Source organism: Falco punctatus (assembly GCF_963210335.1).
Source record: "Falco punctatus genome assembly, chromosome: 14".
NCBI lineage: Eukaryota > Metazoa > Chordata > Aves > Falconiformes > Falconidae > Falco > Falco punctatus.
In genome coordinates, this window is record NC_137594.1 from 23312070 (window position 1) to 23334492 (window position 22423).

The 22423-nt window shown below is 52.3% G+C and overlaps 1 protein-coding gene across 3 annotated transcripts; it reads right to left on the reverse strand.

The window, feature by feature from the left end:
• Window positions 1-4862: 4862 nt before the first annotated feature.
• On the reverse strand, window positions 4863-21690 carry ZDHHC1 (zDHHC palmitoyltransferase 1). 3 transcript variants are annotated; one of them, XM_080364964.1, is made up of 11 exons: window positions 21552-21690; window positions 18848-19066; window positions 16862-17037; window positions 16144-16245; window positions 15203-15327; window positions 14701-14814; window positions 11155-11267; window positions 10347-10432; window positions 9627-9720; window positions 8539-8647; window positions 4863-8184 (listed from the first exon to the last, which is right to left on the reverse strand). In XM_080364964.1, exons 2-11 carry the CDS (start codon window positions 19064-19066, stop codon window positions 7658-7660), a joined length of 1665 nt encoding a protein of 554 aa, XP_080221090.1. In that variant the 5' UTR covers window positions 21552-21690; the 3' UTR covers window positions 4863-7657. The 3 variants fall into 3 exon arrangements, with proteins under 3 accessions (XP_080221090.1, XP_080221089.1, XP_080221088.1); XM_080364963.1 differs by having other exon boundaries at window positions 8539-8644; window positions 14701-14859; XM_080364962.1 differs by having other exon boundaries at window positions 14701-14859.
• Window positions 21691-22423: the final 733 nt, after the last annotated feature.

The window sequence follows — 22423 nt, forward strand, 5'->3', positions numbered from 1 at the left end:
CCTACAAGGTCCCTCCAACACCCCTCGAGGCCCCACCATCACCCCACAAGGTCTGTCCTCCACCCCACAAGGCCCCACCATCCCCCCACAAGGTGCCTCCATCCCCCTGCCACTGCAGACTCCCCCCGGCAGCCCCCTGTGGTCTGCCCTGCAGCCCCGTCCCCTGCCCCACGGCCAGCGTGCACCTTCCATAGAGGAACTGGCCCCTCTCAGCGGGTGACATGGACTCAAGGCCACTGCCCAGGCTGTGGGGACAAATGCCAACCATCCTGGCGTGGCAGGCACCATGGTGAGCCCCTGTCCCCTCTGTACGGCCTGGTGGGACACCCTTGGAGCAGCCCTGGGGACAGCCAGCCACATGCCAGTACTGCCCATCGTGGCTGCTGACTTCCCTTGCCTGGAGCCCAACCACATGTGGGGCTCCCGGCAGGTGCTGCGGGCTGAAGCAGCACCCAAATATTGTCGTTGCCATGGAGTCCCGACACAGCCCACATCACTTACAGCCCCACCTCAGCTGTTTGCCCACAGCCTGCTCTGACCTCGGCGCTCCTCATCCTCGCTCTGGCAGGCACGGGCCATGGTGCATGGCCAGCCACAGCATCACCAGGAGCTTTTCACGCCGAGGGGACACAGCGTTCGCTGCTGCCACACAGGATCCTGCGGGTAAATCAGCAGCCTGGGGAGCTGGGCAGCAGCGGGAACAGCGCAGGCAGCCTCTGACCCCCTGGGGTCTCTGTCTGCTCTGGTCCTCGTGCAGAGGAGCTGCAGGGTGAGGATGTACATGGGTGTCCCTGTGGCTGGGCTGCCCCGGAGGTATCAGAACCCTTTGCTTTGGGGTACGGTCCCAGTGCAACCTCCCGCTCTTGGCTGAGGGGCATGCATTCTCTGCTGGGACCTTGTTGCCAGGTCTTAACTGAACAAAGTCCTGAGCGACACACCCGTACTGATCCTGGCTTGGAGCAGGGTCTGGGGACCTCCAGAGGTGCCCACCAGCCAATTCTGCAAGTCTGCGGTTTGGGATCACTAGCGCTACTTCCCGCTTCGGAGGCGAGTGCCAGGGCTGTGTCAGAGGACACAGGCATACCTCAGCACCTGGCCACTTTGGGTAGCCCCAGATGGTCACAGCTATGTTAGGGGCTCCACTTTGTCATGTCCCTCCCGCCAGCCTTGTGACGCCTCCTTTGGCAGGAGCTGCTGTCTCACAGCCCAGCCAGAGGCAGGGTGGCAACCCACAGCTGCCCAGTGGCAAGGCCATCCCAAAGGAGACAGTCAAGGGTGCGCAGGACAGGTGTGGAGGCTCATCTAGTAGGGGCTGGACCAGCCTGATGCCAGAGTCCAGGCAGACATCCCCACCAAATGTTTCTCCTCTGTCCGGCTTGTCCTGGTAGAGCTCAGCCATGGCCAGAGAGCCTGGGAGCTGCACGGAGGTGGCACCAGGAGGACTCTGTCCTGAGCACACATGCTTCCCACTCTTCATAAAACATGAAAGCAGGTCCCAAAGCACAGAGGCTCAGCAGTTACGGCAGCTGGCTGAAGTGGGAATTCAAACCAGCCCCCGCCCAGGCCAGCAAGGACCCAGGGCTGTCCTGTCACCCCACGGAAAGCGGGGAAGAGCTGCTCACCTGCTCTCTGCTTTAAGGAGAGGGCAATAATTGCGGCTGTCAGATCGAGGAGGGTGGTTAAGTCTTGCTGAAGGTACAGCCTTGTCCTCAGCTTGCCCTGCCACTGCCAGAGCAGGTGCCTTTGGCTCTGCTTCCAGCCGACGGCTCCAGAGAGTAGCCAGGGAACGCCGGCTGGAGCACCCGGCCCGCAGCAGCTCTGGCAGGGCTTGGCAGCAGCAGGTGGCACGAGAGCCCAGGTTCACCGTGCTGGCAGCAGGCAGGGGCTGAGCAGGAGCTGGGCACATCGGCAGCTCTTCTCTAGGAGCTCCAGCCCGTCCCAGGGGCTGCAGAGCCTGAAGAGCCAAGAAGCGGCACACGGGGGGAGCCAGGCGAGCGGGGGCACCAGGCCAGGGCTGGCGAGTTGCCCCTTGGGGTCAGGCTGAGCAGGTCAGGTTTCGGTTGCTAAGGGCTGGGGTTTGTTGTGCATTTGTTGTCACCATGACAGCCCTGTTGGGATGGAGCACAGTCCTTGGCCAGCTCCTGCTGTTCCTCATGCAGCGGGGAAAGGAAGCCCAGGAGGTGGCTGTAACTCGGTCCAGAGCCTGTGGCACAGGCAGGAGCTGAGGAGGAGGTTCACCGGTCCTCTGATGTGGTGGAGGAGCATGTACATGGCACAGTGCTCAGCTCCCTGGGGACCTTTCCCTTCTTGCGATTTCCTATAAAGGTCAGGACATTCCCAGGCTGCCTCCCGTCCCGGGGAGCTTAATGAGCCACATAAATTGGGTGCTTAGCCGCGACACACTGAGGGTCACAGCTCAGTGTCACCGAGACACAGCTTTGGATGCTGGGCTTGTCCCTGCTAGGATGTGCCTGTCTCCCCACCTTCACACAGAGCCCTGGAGTGCTGTGGCTGCTTGAGGGTGTAGCTCGGAGCTCACACCAGAGCAGAAGAGCAACCTTGCAGCACCCTCTGTGCTCATCTCCACCTCCTGTCTCCCTGGGGCTGGGCACTGCAGGCTCCCCAGAGTCATCTTGTTTCAGGAATGAATTGCTGGCTCGGCAGCATCTGGGGTGGGATGAGGTTATGCGGGAACGCTGCTTCTCTAGCACAAGTTGCTACAAAACAGAGGGAAGTGTTTCGGCGGTTGTGCAATATGTATACGGTAACCCCAGCAACAGCGTGTCCACAAGGCATTAACAGGGCTCAGCTGTGGCTGACAAGCGGTGCGATCGTGGCGTGTGCGCGCCGGGTGTGCCAGTGGTGCGACAAGGGGGTTCTGCTGCTCAGGCTGGTGTCCCAGCTGTGATACCCAACACTGGGCAGAGGGGAGGGGGAAAAAAGCTCCATCCTTCAGCAGGAGCTTCCATTTCCCCCCTGCAGTTCAAGGCAGCCCCTTACTATGTTCTCAGGACATGTCAAAAGCAGAACACGATCAGACTCATCAAAAACCATTTCCCAAAGGAAGGTCCCTTTGACTTCAAAGGGAAAACTAAGAAACATGAGTCAGGCCCAAAGATGAAAGCAAGCAGGGTGTATGTCCTGTGCCAACGCTGAGAGACTTACAGCAGGCACCGCAAGGCCCAGCTCAGCTGCTGGTGAGTGGCCAGGGAACATGATTTATGAGTTTAGAGGACTCTGGAAAGCTGCATCCTGCAAACACATTGCTTGTTCCTAATAAAAAGCCACAGCATCTCGTGGTGGAAAGGGCCAGTCCAGGGCGCTGCCTCCTGCTGATGGGAGAGTTCATGCCTTGGCAACCCCCTTTTATTGAGTGCTGGAGAAGGTGCTTGCGGGTGCCAGACCTCAATGTCCCTGCAGCAACAGGGAGCTGAAGGCATCAGGACTGCAGAAACACCCTCCGCACCTGAACCAGCAGGGTATGAGCATTAGGGTCCCCAAAGAACAGAAATGAGGTGGGGAAGGAGAGAGCCCAGACGGTGCCTGCCCCTGCTGCAACCACCTTGGAAAGGCATCAGCTGCCTGCTGCAGAAAACCTCCACAGTTTTGTGGGATACCACACACAGCACCCAAAGCCAGGGTCCTGAGGGCATGTATATATTGCAAAGCAGCATCTGCAAAAGGCCCTCCTGACACGAAGCAGCTCAGCTGAGACACGGAACTGCACTTGCAAAGGTTCATCCTTGCTGCGAACTGATCTGGGGCAGACAGCAGTTCTCCCAGGAGCTAAAACCACCTCCGTCTCACCATTTCCACTCAGGTGCCCGGAATGCATCTCCAACTGTCCACTTTTAATGTGGTTGTAGTGAAAAGAGAGAATCCAGCCAAAAGCAAACACGACGCAGCACGCGCGATCCTGCCTGCTGAGGTTTAGGAGATCAGAGTCCAACACGGGCAGCAGTGCTGGGGGCCCATCCTGCCAGGGCCCAGCTCTTCACTCAGCACCCAGCTGCCCTGACACACCAACAAGGCATTGCACGTTTTGCAGCCTCAGTTTATTCTGCCTCCTCCAGCACTTGACATAGCGGAGAAAACGTTCCACGGCTCAGCTAGAAGGCAGCACAAGGATGTCTGCCCTACCCAGAGGGACCCCAGAGCAGGGTCTCCAGGGCACCCTGTTGGCCTCCAGCAAAAAGCGTGGGCTCCCACTCCTTGGGGAGAAATCTGCAGGGCAGGACAAAACCAGTACAGCCCAGCGGCATATGGGGCTCTGCACTGGTTGTCAGGGACTCTGGGGGCAGAGACCCTTCCTCAGGTGGGTGTCCGTGTGTGTGGCAGGGGAGCCTGGGGCTTACGGGCCGTTCTCAGTAGGACACCGGGCAGGTGAGCGCAGCCTGCGGGGAGGGCAACTAAATGCTGAACCTGAGGGTGACCCCCCTGCTCCTGGAGAGGGTCACATCCCAGCAGACCGTAGGACATCCCCTTCCTTCCCAGCTTGTGCTCCAAACCTGCCACCTCGGGACATGCCAGACCTGTTTGTCCCTGGACACCTGATAGAGCAGGAATCCCAGCCCCCTCCCCGCCTCCCCGAGCGCACAGCACCCTTTCTGCAGCGTAGCCCGGGCTGGCCTCCCCCTGCGGCAGCACAGACTGGGTGGTCTCCCCCTGCCCCTCAGGGAAGGCAGGCCCATGTCCCATCCAGCAGCCACATGGCCCGGTGGGGAGGGGACCGCTGTCACCGCCACACAGGCTAAGGTGCAAAGCCCAGCTGGGATGTCAGAGGTGCGGGGAAAACGGACGAAACAGGCCAGGGGCCATCAACCAGGCCAATAAACAAATGACTGCAAAAAAGGAGGAAACTATTTTGCAAAGGGCATAGAAAATTTTATTGTGAACAGAGCTACTAAAGAGCTTCAGGCATGACTTTGGTACTGGTTCTGTGCCGATGAAGCGTAAGAAAACACATAAGGGGCAGCTGCTGGAGAGACATTACCGATGGCTCCGGGGTGGTGGGACAGCTGCCTTGGAAAATCCCGAGCACAGCGTTACTGCGGGGTGTAGCTGCCTTAGGTGACAGGAGACACGAAGAGAAATGACTGGAAGGACTTGGTCTAACTGAGACCCATCAGTGAGCAGATGCCCTGGTTTCTGCTGCTCCCCCAGGGTTGGTCACACACACACCAGCTTTGCCAAAGGGTCACACTGCCAGCAGGTGCCACTGGCCGCAGCAGCAAAGGAAGCCGCGAGGAGCGTGATCACAGGCCAACCCCTCCTGCAGACTGACACGTAATGGGTTCAACATGAGACTTCACAGTTGCTGATCAGTAGCTCACGTCATTCAATGAAGAGTCACGGCTCCTCATTCCGGCTCTTCCAGGAGTCAAAAATCAGACAAGAGAAGGACGACAAGCCAGCCCTTTAGAGAAACCCAGGGTCAGCGGTCATATCCATGCTGCCTTGCCAGAATTTCCCCAGGACTGTCCCAGGCAGCGCTCGGCCTGATGGTCCCATCTCTGAGCCACGCTTACCCCATAAACCAGGGGTCCTCAAACTACGGCCCCCCAGGGTCCTCAATCTGGCCCCCGGTATTTACAGATCCCACCCCTCCTTACCCCCCCACCCCCCCCGCCAGGGATTGGGGGCGGAAACCAAGCAGCCGCAGATGACCTCCTGCCATTTTGAGGACCCCTGCCATAAACCCTTCAGCCAAAGGACTCCCCTACTTCAGCTCTGGAAGGATCATGTGTTTCCAGCAGCAGCTGCAGCACTTTGCCTTCTTCCTTGAAGGTATGTGCTACTTGAAACGTCTGCTGCATGAGCACCACGCAGCACGTATTGGCCAGGGGTGCTGGGTGCTTCCCGAGGGAGCTGGGCCAGCAGGCGGCATTTGGGGCTGCTCTGGGAATGGGCTCGGTCTTTCCAAACGCAGCAGGTGCCTGCCCGCCTCTCCCTGCTGAACTGAGCTCTCTGGAACGAAAACTACCTGGGCCCAGGGGACGCGGACTCTGTGTAGAGCTCAGAGCAGCACAGGAGCCAGCGTGAGCATGGGGATGACAGGCAGCAGCAGGGCTGAGCAGCGTGTACAACACAGCTGGGAGCGCAGCCTGCCGGTCCCGTGCTGGCTGTGCCCAAAGAGCGTTTGTCGCCACATACCCCATCCTGCTCCAAACCATTTCTGCTGAACGTGCAGGCTGAGCTGGGCGAGGGGAGGAGCAGCTCGGCTGGGCTCACACGGCACCCCACTGCGCCTTCTCCTTCCCTCACCTGCACCTACCTGCAACCACCGCGGTCCGGAGAAAGGGTCAGTTGTGGTTTCCATGCATCAAAACACTCGGTAGGGTGATAAAGGCTTCCCAGGCTTCCTCTGCTCTGCTGGTGCACCGCTGTGTTCACACACACCAGCAGCGTGCAGCACCAGGGGCCTGTCCAGAAATGGTGCAACTGGCCAAGGCAGCCACTGCCGCTCAGGACACCGGCCATGCCGGGGAGGCTGTCAAGTGACAAACCATGTCAGGCACATCCATGCTGGTGGCAAGGCCGATTGGGATGTAGCTGCTACCCTGGGCTCCGAGGTGAGCTGGCTGCTGGGCAGACCCCGGGTTGCTGGCAGCCCTGGCCCCAGCGCTTGGCCAGGAACGCAGAGCAGGGCATGCTCCCTGCAGAAGCCAAGGGGCAGGGAAAGCCGCGGTGCCATAGCGCAGCCACCCAGACAGCTCTCTGCTTCCCACCACCAGCACAGGCTGGTGTGACTCAAGGCACCGGCTACATGCCCCAGCACCCACTGCAAGATTTTTCTGCACTACAAAGACTCCAGGCTTGGCTGCGGACTAACATGGACCTGGCAGCCCAGGACATGGCAAGGTTTCAGGACCCAGAGGTTCTGATGAGAAAGCTGCGCTGCGGGGCACTGGGACGGTAGAGCAGGTCACACTGCGCTGCCTGACAGGGTGCGTGCTGGTGGTGGGCTTGGTTTGAGAGCGCACAGTGGAAAGCGGTATAGGGACAGGGCAATCCTGAGGTAACTCCCCAACCACCTGCTGAAGCACCTGCAATGACCCAAGGACTGGCAGGGTGTAGGCAGGTGGGAAATTTAATTCTCAGGGTGCAGGGAACAGTGGAGATGCAGCCTTGGTCTTTCCCACGCTCTCTCCCAGAAAGTTACCACAGTACCAGTGCGCAGAGGGCCAGGAGGGTATGTCCGTTTCCTCGGGAAAGAACCTGAGCTCTCTCTAGCAACGCGCCTGCCGCAGGTTTGCCACCTTATTGCCTCTGGCCTTTGGTCGAGTATGAGAAATATCTCACTGCAGCGCGATGGCAAGCACAGTGCGCAGGGTGAGTCCCTTCGCCCTCTGCGGCTGCAGCCCCCAGCCAGGGACAGCCCTGGGCACATCCCTGTCAGGGGAGATGGTTCCTGCTCATCACGGGGAGCGGAACTGGGCTCTGGGGCACCCCTGGCTCAGGAAGAGGCAGCAGCCAGAAACAACAATGCAGCAGGTTTTACCACCTCTCAGCTAGTTCTGCTGGCAGATGGGCAGCTGCGGGTCAAGGGCGCTGCTACCTCCAGGCAAAGAGACAAGTCACCGGAGCCAAGAACAGTAACATAAAAAGAGAACCTCTTGTCTTGTCCCCAGAAGGCCATGGCTTTGGAAGGTGACCACTAGGCCGCTGTGGTGTTTGTCCTTATGTCCTTCAAGCGTGGAACACGCTTGTCCACATGCTGCTTGCTGGCACATTTTCTGTGCTGCGGCTCAGATGTGCCCTCACAGGGCTGGGGCTGAGACACACGAGGTTCTCCACTGCTCTTACTGACAAATACAGCAGGAATCTTGGAAAAGAGTTCCAGGTCTTTTTCCACATGTCTGCCTTGCTGGCAGCTTTTCCTTTTTACCTTGTGCCCAGGATACAGATTCTTCCTCCTGTCACCTCTGGGATCGTCTGTGGACAAGGGACAGTGTTGAGAGTTGTTCTTAGGAGGCCTATGAAGAGCCACGCTCCCCAGGCGAGTCTGAGCCACGGGAATCTCATCTATGGGCTCAGCGGACTCAGAGTGATACTCAGCGGGGGGTCCTGCCACCTGGATGAGGCCGTCGCTGCGGGTGGGCACAGCAGCTCCCAGAGGAAAAGCTGGCACCAAGGAGTGCAGGCTGCGGGAAGATGAGGTGGCAGCAGCCATGGCTGGGACATCTGCAGGTGGAAAGGAAGGGAGAAGAAAGCTTAAGGAAGGGGAGAGAGAGAGATCCCTCAGCCCCACAGAGACACGAACAAGCCCAGGAACTCTCATATGGCTGATTCACCAGTGTTAAAGAAAATCATATGCATATTCTTGCAAAATGAGCTATGAAAATGTACAGAATTCTCAGCAGAGTACCCAAGCCTGATCACTTTAGAGTGTCTCCAAGCACTCATAAGCACTCATTTTCCCCTCTTAGGCAAGTTAGCTTTTTGCCAGTGCTGGGTTTTCATGACACACTCTGTGTCTGTGTGCCAGCAACCAGAAACCCAGTCCAGAAGCAAAGAAGCTGACTGGTGCACTCTCACCTGACTGAGGGCCTGGGAAAGAGGGCCAAGGTCCAGCGTGTGTTTTGGATCTGCTGTCCATTGCTGAGGAAGAAGCTTTATGCGTCTTCTTTTTTCTTTTTTTCTGCTGCTGTGAAAGCAGATGGCCCAAAGAAGGTAAGTCACTTCATCAGCCCAAAGTAATGACACAGATAGTTTGTTACCTCTTTTTAATTCCTCCTATTTTTAATAATGATATTAGTCATGACCAAAGACCAAGAACATTTTATAATTTAAGATGGAGTTACTATAAAGAAATGATAGAGAACAGGTATTTAATGAATATGTGTTATCTGCACACAGTGATTCCCTGTGTGTAGGTACCTTCAAGCTGCTGTCTCATACAGCTGGATGATCTATGAGACACCGGTGGATAGATGGATTTTTAAAGCCAGACTAGAAGAGGGGACCAAAAGTCACATAGCACAGGACATCCCAAGGAAGAGGTACCTCTTGTCCAAAATACAAGTATAGTTGAAAAGGAATTTTTTTTATCATCTAGATGACAACTTTGATTAATAAGCTTGGAGGAAATGGGGAGAGCACCACCACCTGCCATTTGAGCAAGGGGGAAGAGCATCTGGACACAGATACACGAATATCAAAAGCACAGAAAACTGGACTTTGGGCAGCTGTTTCACACCCTCAAGCTTTATATCCACGCACACCATCTTTCCCTGGGCAGGTGCTTTAACATCCGTATTTGAACATATAAACTGTTGGATTTTGCTCAACAGAAACATGCACAGCTTATTACATCAGTGAAGTGGTGCAGATACAGTCACTGCACCACACTGCAGCAACAGGACATCGTGTTACAGCTGTGTTACAGCTGGGCTGTGAGTTTACAGAGGAACTGCAGAATGTATCTGATCACACGCACGAACTGAGACAGGAGAGTGTCACCTGGACACAGTGACCGCAGGGCACAGTCACCCCTGCAGATACACAGTGAGGACAGGCAAAGTGTGCGTACAAACCACAGCCTGCACTGCAGTGAGCATGCACCACACACCTGGGTGAGGTGCCAGCAGCAGAGGTGATGCCATGCAGCAAGTTCTCCTGCTCACCTGAGAAGGGACTGCGAAGTGAAGAGATGGGAGGTCAGGGGAGGACCTCTGCTTGGGGTCAGCCTCATCACTGTGGGCACAGAGCTTGGAAAAGCTAAAACACACAGCAGAGACACAAGATGATTCCCTTACACGTGACTTAACTGATGCCCATTTTGCTCGCACAGACACACCAGCCTGACTGAAGCATCCCCTGCCTGGCACAGCATCCCTGACAAAACTGCAGGGTCACTTTTCCTGCACCATTGTGCAATGTGTGAAGGGTTTCCTCTCCCTTCCCCTGGGACAGGAGTTAACAGCCCAGGATGAATGAGGAGACAAGGGCTCTGTTTTCCCATGAGTGCTGGCCTGTGCTACAGACCTTGCTGTTGTGATTCATCTCCTGACAACCTGAAATGATATAACTGTAACGAGCTCAATATAGGAACTACACGACAAATCAGGCAGCCTTGCTGTAATTTTGATATAAAACAGAAGAAAAAAAAAGAAAGAAAAAAAAAGACTATTGTAGGAAAGATATTTTCCCAGGGAAGGGGAGGTAAGTAGTCCTGCAGGTATTTCCCTTCCTGAAACTCAAAGACTTTACCATGTCTTGGTCAAAACATTAGTGCTCCCTGTCCTGCTAAGTGCTTTTGCCTGAGGATCCATCAGTGGCTTTGCTGACAATTTCCCGTTCCCCACACACGCTGCAGGGAAACTCGTACCTGTGCCTTTACTCACCCTTGTCCTGCAGTTACTGCTGAGAATTCCCCTACGGGAACACCGGGGTCTGTACAGCCAGGGTGACCTGGAAAAGAGCCTGCCTCCTGGAAAAAATAAAGCAAAATATTTTCAGACCAATACGGACACAGAGGGGAGAAGAGAGATTTTTATTACAGAGATGTCTTCTCCCTCCTGCCTCAGCCACAGCCCAGACGTTTTCTGTCCCGACAGCTGGCGCAGCCACAGCCCAGCAGCAGCCTGACGGTACCAGAGACAGACGGCGCCACACGAGCAGAACCATCAGCTGCAGCAATGGCCACGACCGACACAGACCGGCACGCGCTGCACACCCGGCCCGCTGCGGCCATCACTTCATCGCCCCTCACCCAGGGGGAGTGGGGCAAAGAAGACTGGGGCAGAGAAAAGTGGGGCAAGGAAGCGTGGGGTACAAAGTGGGGCGCAGAAGTGGAGCCTAGAAAGTGGGGTGCAAATGTGTGGGGCGCAAGAAAGTGGGGCAAAGAAAGTGGGGGCACGTGGGGGCGCATGGCGCTCATTGTCGCTGTTTTCTCTCTCTCTCTGCTCCCCCCCTGTCACTCCCCCTGCTGCCCCGGCTGTACCAGAACTGACCCAGCTGCACCAGCCGCCCCGAATTCCAACAAGTTACATCGAGTTACAGCCTCACACTCCCTCACACCACACTTGCCTCCACCAAGTCTTTCTAAAATCTTCTGTCTGGCAACTGTCTCTAAAGTTTGGACTCCCAGACATGCAGCACACTGTACCCTGCAGGCCAGCCAGGCTGTTCTGAGAAATGGACCGCGAGTACCTGACTGGGTGTCACTTGGGAGGGACAAGACTCTTGTTGCTTCTCCCCATCTTCTGTCTCATGCTGTGGACGCTGCTGCAGGATGAACTCGTACGTTGTCAGTTTGTTCCACACTGGGAGGAAAAAAAGCGAGCTGTCAGCGCAGGAAAGGCCGCTCTGTAACTACACTTATACAAAGAGTGTGAATAACTACACAATCAGACAGTAACTGTAAACGTGATAAAAGTGATAATCTGAGTCAAAAGTACCTTTGCACTGTACATCTTACTACATCCCTTACTGCCACCATCACACTTTCTCACAATCCCACTGTTCTTCTAAAGTCCCACTGACATGGTGCAGCCGTCTGTGCCGCTGTGATTTGTCCAGCTCATTTCAGAGCAAACCCGTTGCTCACACCCAGTAAGGGTATGGTGTGCGCTGCACAGAAAGCTCCAACAGCAGTCAGAAGGTCTGTGATGCTCAATGCAGAAAAGAAATTCAGCAGGTCAGCGTGTCCCATAGAGGAGACTGAGACACTTCATATTCAAAACCTCAGACGCACAGCTGGCCTTAAGCCAAACAGATGTGCCCAGAGGTCACATGTGCCTGAGTTTCTGTGCTTTTAAGGTCACACACACAAACACATCTGCTTCCATGAATGACCAAAAGCACGTGCCGTGTCTGAGAAGCTTGGTTTCTTCATGAGACCCAAAATGTTAGGAGGATCCAAAAGTCAGACATTCCTCCCATAATGACACTGTGATAGCAAGTACTTTCAGAGCACAAAACCCAGCAATGGATGCTGAAGGTTTTCAGTGCCCAGCCTGGTCATCATTCTTCCTTCTCACAGCTCATGCAGACACCCAGGATGTGGGACGTCCAGACTATGGTTCTTCCTCTGCCTGAAGCCGTTTGTATCAGTAATATCTGACCCCTTGAAACGATGCCCCAACCACAGGACGGCTTCGTAGGGAAGCGAGAGAGAGCAAAGGGGAAGGTGCCCCTCCTGTTAAAGCATCGTCCTTATGAAGAAATAAGAATTCAAGATCTGTTCAGCCAGGAAGATGGAGCACAGAAATGAACACTGCTCCGCAGCCAAGTACTGAGCGAATGCACTGAGCAGGGACAGCACAGGGTGCTGGCAAACACTCCTACAGTGGCACCGTGTGCTTCATTTGAGAAACAGAATATTGCTTCGTAAGCAAAGGGCTATAAACCACTTTTAATTTAGAGTCTGTTGGTTTCTGAATACTTAACAGCGTAACTCTTAAAATATTTTAGAACTGTTTAGTTAAAAATACTGCATTTGTCTGGCCAGATAACACTTCAGCACATACTGTGAAATATATAATTAACAACCTGTGAAGAGCCCCATATCCTTTCTTATATTCCCTACCATTTTTTTCTTTTTATTCTGCTTACTATTGCTTCTGACTACTGAAGAATGAAAAAAATATCCTCCCTCCAAACTTCTGAAGCACCATGCTTCACTGAATGCCTCTAGAACTGAATCTCCATCAAGACTGGCAATTCTGAATACACGGACATACTATTTTGAGAATAACCTACTTCCTTCCTTTTGAGTGGTAGCAGTGAGTAATTAAAACCAGGACAGTAATTCTGAAAAGTTCACTGTGCTTGTAACAAAACTAGATTCTAAATTTCCATAGTCACACCTGACTTAAGCAATGTTTTTTCATGTGAAGCTTACAGACAATAGCACTCACAGGGGTGCTGTTTTCTCCTTGTATTTTAACTGTTCTTAAAAAATAAAGGTTTATGAAGAAATACTCATGAACAGTATATTACGTTTAAATTGGTAAACTGTATTTCTAGTCCCAAAAGAGGTTCGTTCATTCCAACACCACCTACCTTAAAGCATTCAGGTGAGACTATTGACAATTACAGGTGTGAAATAAGAGGAATTTGACCCAGACATGCTTTGCCCGTCTCCCTGAATCTCAGCTGTCAGTGCAATGCACATTCATCTCTAATGCACAACAGGTGTCTATATAGTAACATCGCTCCTTTTAAGCAAGGACTTACACACTGCACTTCTGCACAGCTGGGACCAGTTTCAGTAGGGTAGCAGATTTAAATGTAATAAAATATTAATAAAAGTCAACAATAATTAAATTCTGTTTTCTCATAAGTCATAAGAATTAAAACCGGGCCAGAAAGAAAAACTAATTTCACTCAAAATTTACTCGGAAAGAGGGGAGAAAAATCACCCCGAGACAACAGCAACAAAAAATCCCCCAAACCCAGAGCAGAACCAGCGCAACCCATGCACGTTTCTGCCTGTCTCTATCCCAAGGAGGGAGCACCCTCTCGTGGAAATCGTACACAAAGACAGGAGAAACACCACTCTACTCAACTGGAGAATACTTTTTTTTCGTCCAAAAGAAATCTTCCTGGAGCGGCCCCAGTTTTGTTACGCTTTTAGTCTTTCTACCGTGCTAGTTCGACCTCTGAAATCCACAGGCATCGCCATTAACTCAGCAAAGTCAACTTCCAATTCCACCGAGAAAGCAAAATTGCAGCGGGACCAAATTTAAGTTAAGCTCGTTAAAGGGTCTCAAAGGAAAACAACAGTCAATGACCTCACCGACAGGAACGTTCATGCCAGCTGAGGAACACTCGCCCATCAAATGCTACACTTCAGCAGTGCAACTATTTTGTTTCTGGAGCTGTACTGGTTTGAGCTGACCTAGTTTGCGTTGGCATCTGCACCACTGTGACCGACAACCTAAAAATCCACCCAATGATCCTCTGTCACTGCTGTCCTCATTTCTCTTCCACCACATCCCTTCTTCCATAGTTTTGGCACCATCAGCTACTGTAAGATCCTTTCTCCTCATGACTTACGTCAGGCAGCCAAATAGCATCGGCTTCATTTCAGACGATGGCTGTAAAAAGGTTTTTGATGCCCATCTGTACGTAAACAAAGATAAATATCCCTTCTTGACAGAGAAACAAGTAGGAGACTTAATGCAAAGCCTTTCTGAAAACCTCTTCCTCTGAATTCCACAAGCCTTTTTGTGTTAACGAGGTACAACTTCCATTAAGGGAGCTTGACCTGGACGTTAGGCCTCCTATTAGAAATTTAGATTAATATTGTCCACATCTCTCGGGGGTCACAGAGAAACAGACTCTCACACAACAGACGTCCTGGGCAGCACAGTGAGGAGACTCACAACAGCACACGTGGAGAACCAATCTGAATCTGCCATCGCCGGCACTGAGCTGGAATCATCCAGCTCGTTCCACCTGGCCTCGCTGCTACTCTCCCACATGCTCTCAGGTCCAGGACAACACAGCTTAGACACAGGAATGCACAAGCCCAACTCAAGCCCCCTGCTGCACACGCACTGATAAGACCACCTGGTACTGGTGGAAAATCAGAAATACAATGTTAAACTCAAATTTTCTACCATTTCAATGGCAATCTTACACAACTTTGTATATTTGTGACACGAGTGAACACACAGTGAATGCAGAATGAGTAGAAGCAGCTAAGTGAAAACAAAATGGGGGTGCAGATGACATGAATGTAACACCTACTGAGATAGATGTGAAAGGTCAGGAGGTGGCCAAGCAGGATCACGGTCATTAGGCTCAGAAGAATAAAAATCCCAATCGTGGTCAAAACGGCAGGTGCGCGAGTCTCAACAGGAGCTGCAGGGAGAAACACAAACCAGAGGTCCGTGTGGTTCTGTAGAGCTGTAAAAACAAAGAGTTGGAGGCTAAGTAGATTGTCCAGATACTACATATCTCTATAGATGCATCATAAACTTTACAGCTGCAAACACTGTTAGTTCAAAAGTAGTTGCAGATCCATTATGCACTGGAGACCTACGAAATCTTTTGTCTGCAAGGCCATTGGGAAGAGCAGTTGGCTCTGTAAGGAAAGACATTCTGTCCATCTGAGCAGAGACACCCTTGCAGAAATACAAAATTGAAGGAGTAAGGAGTTCCTCCTCCACGGTAGAGCCCAGGGAATCCAATCCCCTTTCAAGATACGCCGGTTGCTTCACAGGACACACAACAGAAGCATTACTAGTACCATCAAAGTGCTGGTCAGAGCGAAGCATCGTGGGGTCAACGAAGAACTCCACAAAGACGTAGCAAGCGACGAGCAGCAGAAGCCCAAGGCCCAGAAGGGCAGACAGCACACTATTCAGAAAAAGCCTGCCAAGAAGATGAAAAGTCTGAGTGGCTTCAATAACGGCACACATACAATTCAAAACCCCAGCCTCCAATAAGATGGAGACAGACAGTTACCCCAAATTACTGTGATGCTTTCTTACACTTATGATAGACACCGGTTAACGGTCTTCTGATCTGTTACCCTGAGGGATGAAACAGTGACCCTTAAGGGAAAACGTGGTTACAACACGGTCAGGTCTATCTAGGACAGACAAGAGAGCTCCCTGCACAACATCTGCAGGCAGTGTAACAAGGCACCCAGCAGTAACAACCATTTGCTTTCCATGTGGTTTTAGTGCAGGAAAGTAAACTGAGAAGCAATAATCAGTGACAGCTTCCTTACTCTTTATCTTAAACCTAGCACAGATAAGAGGTGCCTGTACGCTGCGGGTCTTGTAGGAAAAGTATGCAATAAAAAAACCCACAACAAAGTAGGTTGTTTCAGAGAGGGGAACTGCACCATCATGGTTCTATTCCCACTCCGGCTCTCAGAAGCATTAAGGACCCCCAGTTAATACCCCGTAAGCTTTTCCTAAAACTAAACAAGATTATGTTTGCTGTTTTTACTAGTAGATGTTCAGCTACTAAGTGTCGGAATTTTATCCCTGGCTATTTGAATGTCATAATCATGCTTGCATTTTCCATCTGGTTTTGTCACGACTGATTTTATTCAGCTGGGGTCTGAGAGAGCTGCGTGGCTCAGCACAGGCTGGAGTGAGATGCAGGAAAACCTTGGGAAGAAAAGGGGCAACATCATTGACTCAGTGTTGTGCTCCTGTCACAATGCCAGGCTCTTACCAGTAATTCCTCTCTCCCACACAATTGTTGAGCCATTTGCAGTGGTGATCAAAGCCACAAACACACTTGTTGCAAGTTCCACAGTGCTTTGACTTGGCACTCCTGCCAAAGAAAGGGTGACATTAGCGTGGCAGCACCAGCTCATTACCGTGACTTTCCAGTGACACGAGTAGAGGGGGATACAGCGGTTAAGATCCTGGTAATAGCAAGGAAACCTTCCACATCAGGAATACCTCAACACCCAAACAAAACAGCCATTGTTGGACCACAATCCTAAACACTGCAAAATTTGCCTTTCAATACACTGCACGATTTCTAATTTGGAAATCATTGATTTCTTATTTGAAACCCTTCAACAGTTCTACAAAGCTTGATCACAACGCCTGCCCTCCAAGCATTGCCTGCTACTGTATTAACGTCCAGCCAGACACATGCACACACACACAAATGACACGTTGTTAGGTCAAACACCAAGATCCAGTAGCACGGAACCGTACAGTCCGCTCCACACAACACGTGACCAATTAAATGAAACACAGAACCGTGTACGTATTTGACAGAGGGCACTGACCCGATTAACTGAGCCCTGCCACAGGACAAAGTTTAACTTGCGCTATAGAGCCTCAGGGGCTCAATTTCAATCTTAAGAGAGTTTAGCATTAAAGATGTGTAACGGTGAAGAAAACCAAGTAGTAGGAGAAGAAGAGAAGATACTTACACATCGACATCGCAGACATGGCAGTGATGGTTTTCAATGACATGTGTGTGTTGATTACGATTGAAGGCGGCCAGAGGCCCCAGATAGTTTTTTTCTCGCACATTTGCATCCGCAGGATCAATGGAGACTGCAGTAAGATGAACAACTAAATGGTAGATAAAACACACTCCTGGACACTGAAGTACACAGTTAAGGATCATATGATTTAATGCCTGTAATTTTTATCCTTAATGCACGAAGGCCACACAGATGAGAAATATATGGCTTAGAATGAAGTATCACTATATAACTGACTGCAGCACATTAACCTGAGCTTTATTAACAGAGATAATAAATATTTTCCGGAAAAAGATAACTAAGTCTACAGAACAACCCTCCTTATTATGTACTACTCTGCCTCACAAAACCTCCTGTGCTAGGAAGGACATTTCTAAAAATTACCTTTACTTACCAGAATCTGGACCCACATGCAGACCATTCACGTAGGTCCATATATCTCAGTCCATACCGACTCCTTGGAAAGGAACACTCAGTTGAGGCCACGCACGTGCCCCTTCATAAGAACAAACTTACGAGAAAGGAAAAAAAAAAGGTCGTATCAAGGAACTAGTACTGACCACCTTGCTTTCCTCTTCCTGCAGTCAGAATCCCAAGGACGAGGATCACCCCTTTAAAGAAGGCTCCTGTACAATTTACAGGCAAACGGTATCCAGGATTTGCCACTGTTTTGTGAAACACGGCCTGTTTGGATTCTTACTTCTTAACATGGTGGCAAGCCAGAGCAAATGTGCTTTAGCAGTACTTTTGACCAGGCACCTGCAGTAATGGCTGATATTTGGAAAGAATATACAAATACGTAAGAATGTACACATACAAAGCAGCAACCTGCATGCCTGGAGTACCGCTGTGCTCAAGAGTTTGCTGCTAAAATACACTGCAGCTAAATGAGCATGTGTGCAAACCTTCCAGTTTATTTTCTGTACACCCAGATGCACACATCAAATTAAAAATCCTCACGAGCTTGTTAAGTACTAAATTCCAATCTTGGGATACCCTCTTCCAGCCTGCCACTCCCCAGACAACCTAGTCCACCAGGAGAAGCCAGGGCCTGGCCTTGACAAAATTCCTTCCCTGGGCACAGATGACAGTAGAAGGTGGCACTGGGAGCACTGGGATCACTCCCCAGCACACCCCATCTCTAGTCTCTCTCCTTCCCAGCTGCAGGAGCAGCACGCACAGCTCTAGGGAGGCGGGTTGAGGACAGGAGGCCAAAAACACATTGGGCTGGGCTGAGCTGGGCTTTGCTGCACAGCTCACAGGACAAGATGCCTTCACAGCACAAGTACCTCATCTTCTGATGCTGCCCGCATTGAGAGGACAGTTTAGACGTGCGTTAAATTGCTGCACGACAGACCTCTCCTCTGAGGGTCACACTACACCACCTTGCCTTTCACTCACAAATTTTCTACAGAAGACCCCGGAGAAGGCCCAGGGAGAAGATAACTGCCAGCTATCACAAGCGACCGCACCATATAACCACCAACAGATAAAGCCGCCTTTCAAGACTCGGTCAGTCAGCGTGGGGAGGTGCGGCTGCCCACTGCGGCAAGGGGGCTTCAGGAGGGGCTTTTCTAGTTTGACTTCCCTCAAACCCTGCAACAAGCTTGTAGAAGAATAATATAAAACAAAGGAGACACACAGGCAGAAGTAGACAGCAAAGGAGTCTTGGAAGCAAAGACAGTCACCTTAACAGAGTGATGAAGGCAACAAGCAGAACTTTAGTGACCTACCCAAAGTTCAAGGGCAGAGTAACTCAGAATAACTGTTTTTTATAGACAGGAGAAGATCAAAATTATAGTTATAGTTCAGAAAATATTATGGCTCAGCTACTTTCTCCTACACTTTCTACACTACCTAACAACTATTGTAAAACAGTCCCACCAATAGTTTATTACGGTCCGTGTTCTCCTCTTGACCAAAGGATACGATATAGCCAGCAGGCAGCCAGTAGCGAGGCAGGAGAGGAACCAGGATTCCAAAGCCAACCAGCGCAAAGAAGAGGTACAGCGACCAAGCAATAATCTGGAAAAGGTGCAGAGGCCAGCTCCAGCCATTCCTTCGAGCGCGTTGGACCTGCACCTCAGGAACAGCTTCGGCCAAATTCTCTGGAGCTGTCTTATTAGGAGGTTTATTGCAGATATTCATCTACAGAAATCAAAAATGGAAAAAAAAATGTGATACAAAAATATCGCAACTGAGCCCAAGTGCTGGAGATGTGCTCCAAGGCAGACAGGAAGTTGGAGAGACTAAAATGACAACACACCTGAGGAGATACTTCTCTCTGCACAGGGGATTTTGTATCAATAGTGACAAAAGGAAAAAAAAAAACAATTCCACACTCTAAAAGCAAGTGCTGATGTCTGCATGAAACAACAATACCCCAGATTTTCAGCTAAGGGAAACTTGCAGGTTTTGCCAGTCTTTGAATGGATCTAGACCTAAATAAATAGAGTAAAAAGAGCTAAGAGGGTATTTTGGTGACAGTCCAGAGATGCAGTATGATCTGCTGTGGTCTGGGGACATGTTCATGTCTGAACACTGCTATGGATGGTGGCAGAACAAGTCCTTTCACCTGTCTCAGACATGCCACGTTGTCCTTCCAGCTGGTGCAGAGAAGTGTAGGGAGGGGAGAGCGGGTGGCCCCACTGGAGCACGTGGTCTGGAACTGCAATTCAGCACCACGCAGCATGCAAGACAACAGAGACTCCTTTGTCAGCAACAAAGGAAGTGGAAAGACTAGAAACTGAAAAAGTAAACTGATACACTAATGACAAAAAGAGGAAAAGAAGCAGGAGTTACTCCACAACACAGGTATAAAGCAGACTGTTGCTAAAAGAACTGAACAGAGAGTTACGTATGCAGAACATCCACACAGGAAGCAGCTTGATTATTCAGCTGTCCTACCGTGTCTGGACTCCTGGCAGGAGAAAGCAAATTTAATTGCAAAGATGAGTTACAACCATAACCTGGAAAGTTCCTGACGTTTACAATTCCTGTTTGCACAACAGCTATGAACTCAGAAGCCATTTCTCCTTTTTTTCAATTTGTGTTGGATTGCTAGTTGTTGCTTTTCACTTGCTGTGGAGCCAGGATGGGCATTTAACGACAGAGAGTTGGGCTGCTCTGCTTCACGGAAAACTTGGGTGCAGCGGATACCAGGGAGTACGATACAGGCAGCAGGTCAGGGGTAGCATTGTAAAACCGGCACTAAGAAGGTCTGCCGGACCCGAGCTGACTTGAAGCACAAGTACCTCTGCACCGCGCTCATGGTTCCTTAGTAACTAGAGACGATGTTGAATTAACATCTAACAGGGATAAGCAACTTCAATCAATCCGATTAACTTGCACCTGAGCACGCTGAAAGAAAAGGAAGTCATCTCTGGCTCGTTTGCAGCATTTTTTATAGTAGCTCCAGTACCAGAAAAATGCCAACAGGCTGAAAGCGTGAGCAGAACAATTCCAGACCTTGGTGCACCAACAGTCCTGCATCAGCCCCAGGCAAAGGGCTTTTTGTGTCATCACAGCCAACAAAGGATCTTTTGGTGTCAACTGGTAGAGAAGCAGCAGGTAAGAATACAAAAGAATGTAATTTATGCTCATCAGCACGGTCTTATCGACAAGCAGGCTGGAAAAAAAATAATTCCTAACTTCAGCCTTTGAAGAAATTAGCAGTACCGGCCTGTATGCATGCATAGTTTAAATTGCTACATGGCAACTGGCTCATCAATGATGATAGTCACTAATCACATGGTATTTTTCTCGTTAGGTTGTTGAAAGCTTGCTTGCGCATCAATTTGAGCTACTTGTTACAAAAACTGCTCAAATTATTTGAAAAAATCCCCACATTTCTCCTTTCTTCTAACCAGACCCTGGCTGAGGGCACTCAGCCCACCCAGACCCTGGAATCCCTGTTTCACTGCAAGATTTTGCTGTTTTACACCACCAGAGGGATTTAACATTATGTTGTTTAATATCAAAAACCTTGGTCCAATTCTACAGAAACTTTTATGTGGTGAACTGCGACCAAAGCTCCCTCCCGGCTGGGCCCCCCCCCGAGCCCGGCAGCCAGTGGCGGAGCAGGAAAGGCCCTCAGAGGCAAAGCTCCTCTGGCCTTTCCCTGCCAGTGCGACGACGGCTTCCCTTGTAGCCCATGCACTGATCACTCACCGGTACTGATGAAAAACAGAGCTGCGTGTGAAGGGACCCGAGGAGGCCGCGTCCCCTGCCCGGCGGGTACCCTACGCCGCGGGTGAGCCCGGCGCCCCGCGGGCCCAGCTGCAGAGCCCGAACCGGCACTCGGGGAACGGAGCCGCCCTCGGGGTCACTCACCACCTCACAGGGTAACTGAGCTGGCGCCACTTGTTAACCCTGCTAGTTACCTAGTTGGCTGTAAGCCAGCCGGGAGTTGTCACGTTCACCCCTCGGGTGTTCGGCCGCCAAGCCGCCGAGCGGGGGGCAGCGGGGGCAGCACGCAGCGAGCCGCGCCGGGGACCGGCTCCTGCCGGGCAGCTGCGGGCAGGCCCCGCGGGCCGGGCCGGGCCGGGCCGGGCCGGGCGAGCGGGGTCGCGGGCAGCCGCTGCGGGGAGGGCCGGTCAGACCCCCCGCGGATCCGCCACCGCCTTCTCCTCACCTTCTCCCCGCAGAGGCGGCTGAGAGCGGCCCCGTACCCGCCTCATGCCCGGGCGGGTCGCGGGGCCCCCAGCCGAGGCCGACGCGGCAGCTCCCGGTGCCTCCGCACGCTCAGGCCGCTGGGCCCGTCGCCACGGCAACGGCTGGGTACGGCGGCGCGCAGGGGACAAACCGGGCCGGGCGCGGTGGGGCCGCTCCGCGCAGCCGGGGCGGGACGGGGCCTCCTCGCTCCACCGGAGTGTGCGGCCTGGCTGGGGCGGCCCGGGGCCTGCGGGCCCCACACCGGGGGGACAGCCTGCGGCACGGCACGGCCTTCGGGCCAGGCCCTGGGCGCCAGCCCTTCAGCACCCACCCCGCGGAGCCTCGCCAGCCGGGGGCCTTCCCGCTGGTGGCACCGGGTCACTCGCGTTGTACCGTCCTCATCGCTCGGGGAGGAGGCGAACCCCCGCCGAACAGCCGCGACCCCTCCGAAGGCCGCCCAGGGAGGAGCGGAGGTGCCTGCGCTGCCCCCGGTCCCCCCGAAGGCAGCAGTGCCCTGTCGCTGGTGACGCCGGCTGGTTTATGGGAACAGCCGAGGCCGCGGGCGGGCAGTGCCGGGGTGACCTGGCCGCCGGCGGTGGGAAGGCAGGGGGGTCCCGTTAGGAAAATTCCTTTCTCTAACTATTCCACCAACCCATCTTTGCAGCATGAAAATGTATGTTCTTATTATATACATAGTTCAGGTTATAACTGCGATGTAACAAGGTAGTGGAATTTTACTGGAGGCTTCAGTATTGTTTGTGCTTAAGTAAAACAAACCGAAGGGCAGCCCAGCCCCGGAAATAAGGACTTTCCTTCATGGAAGCCTAGAGGTATCCATGAAGGATGAAAGAT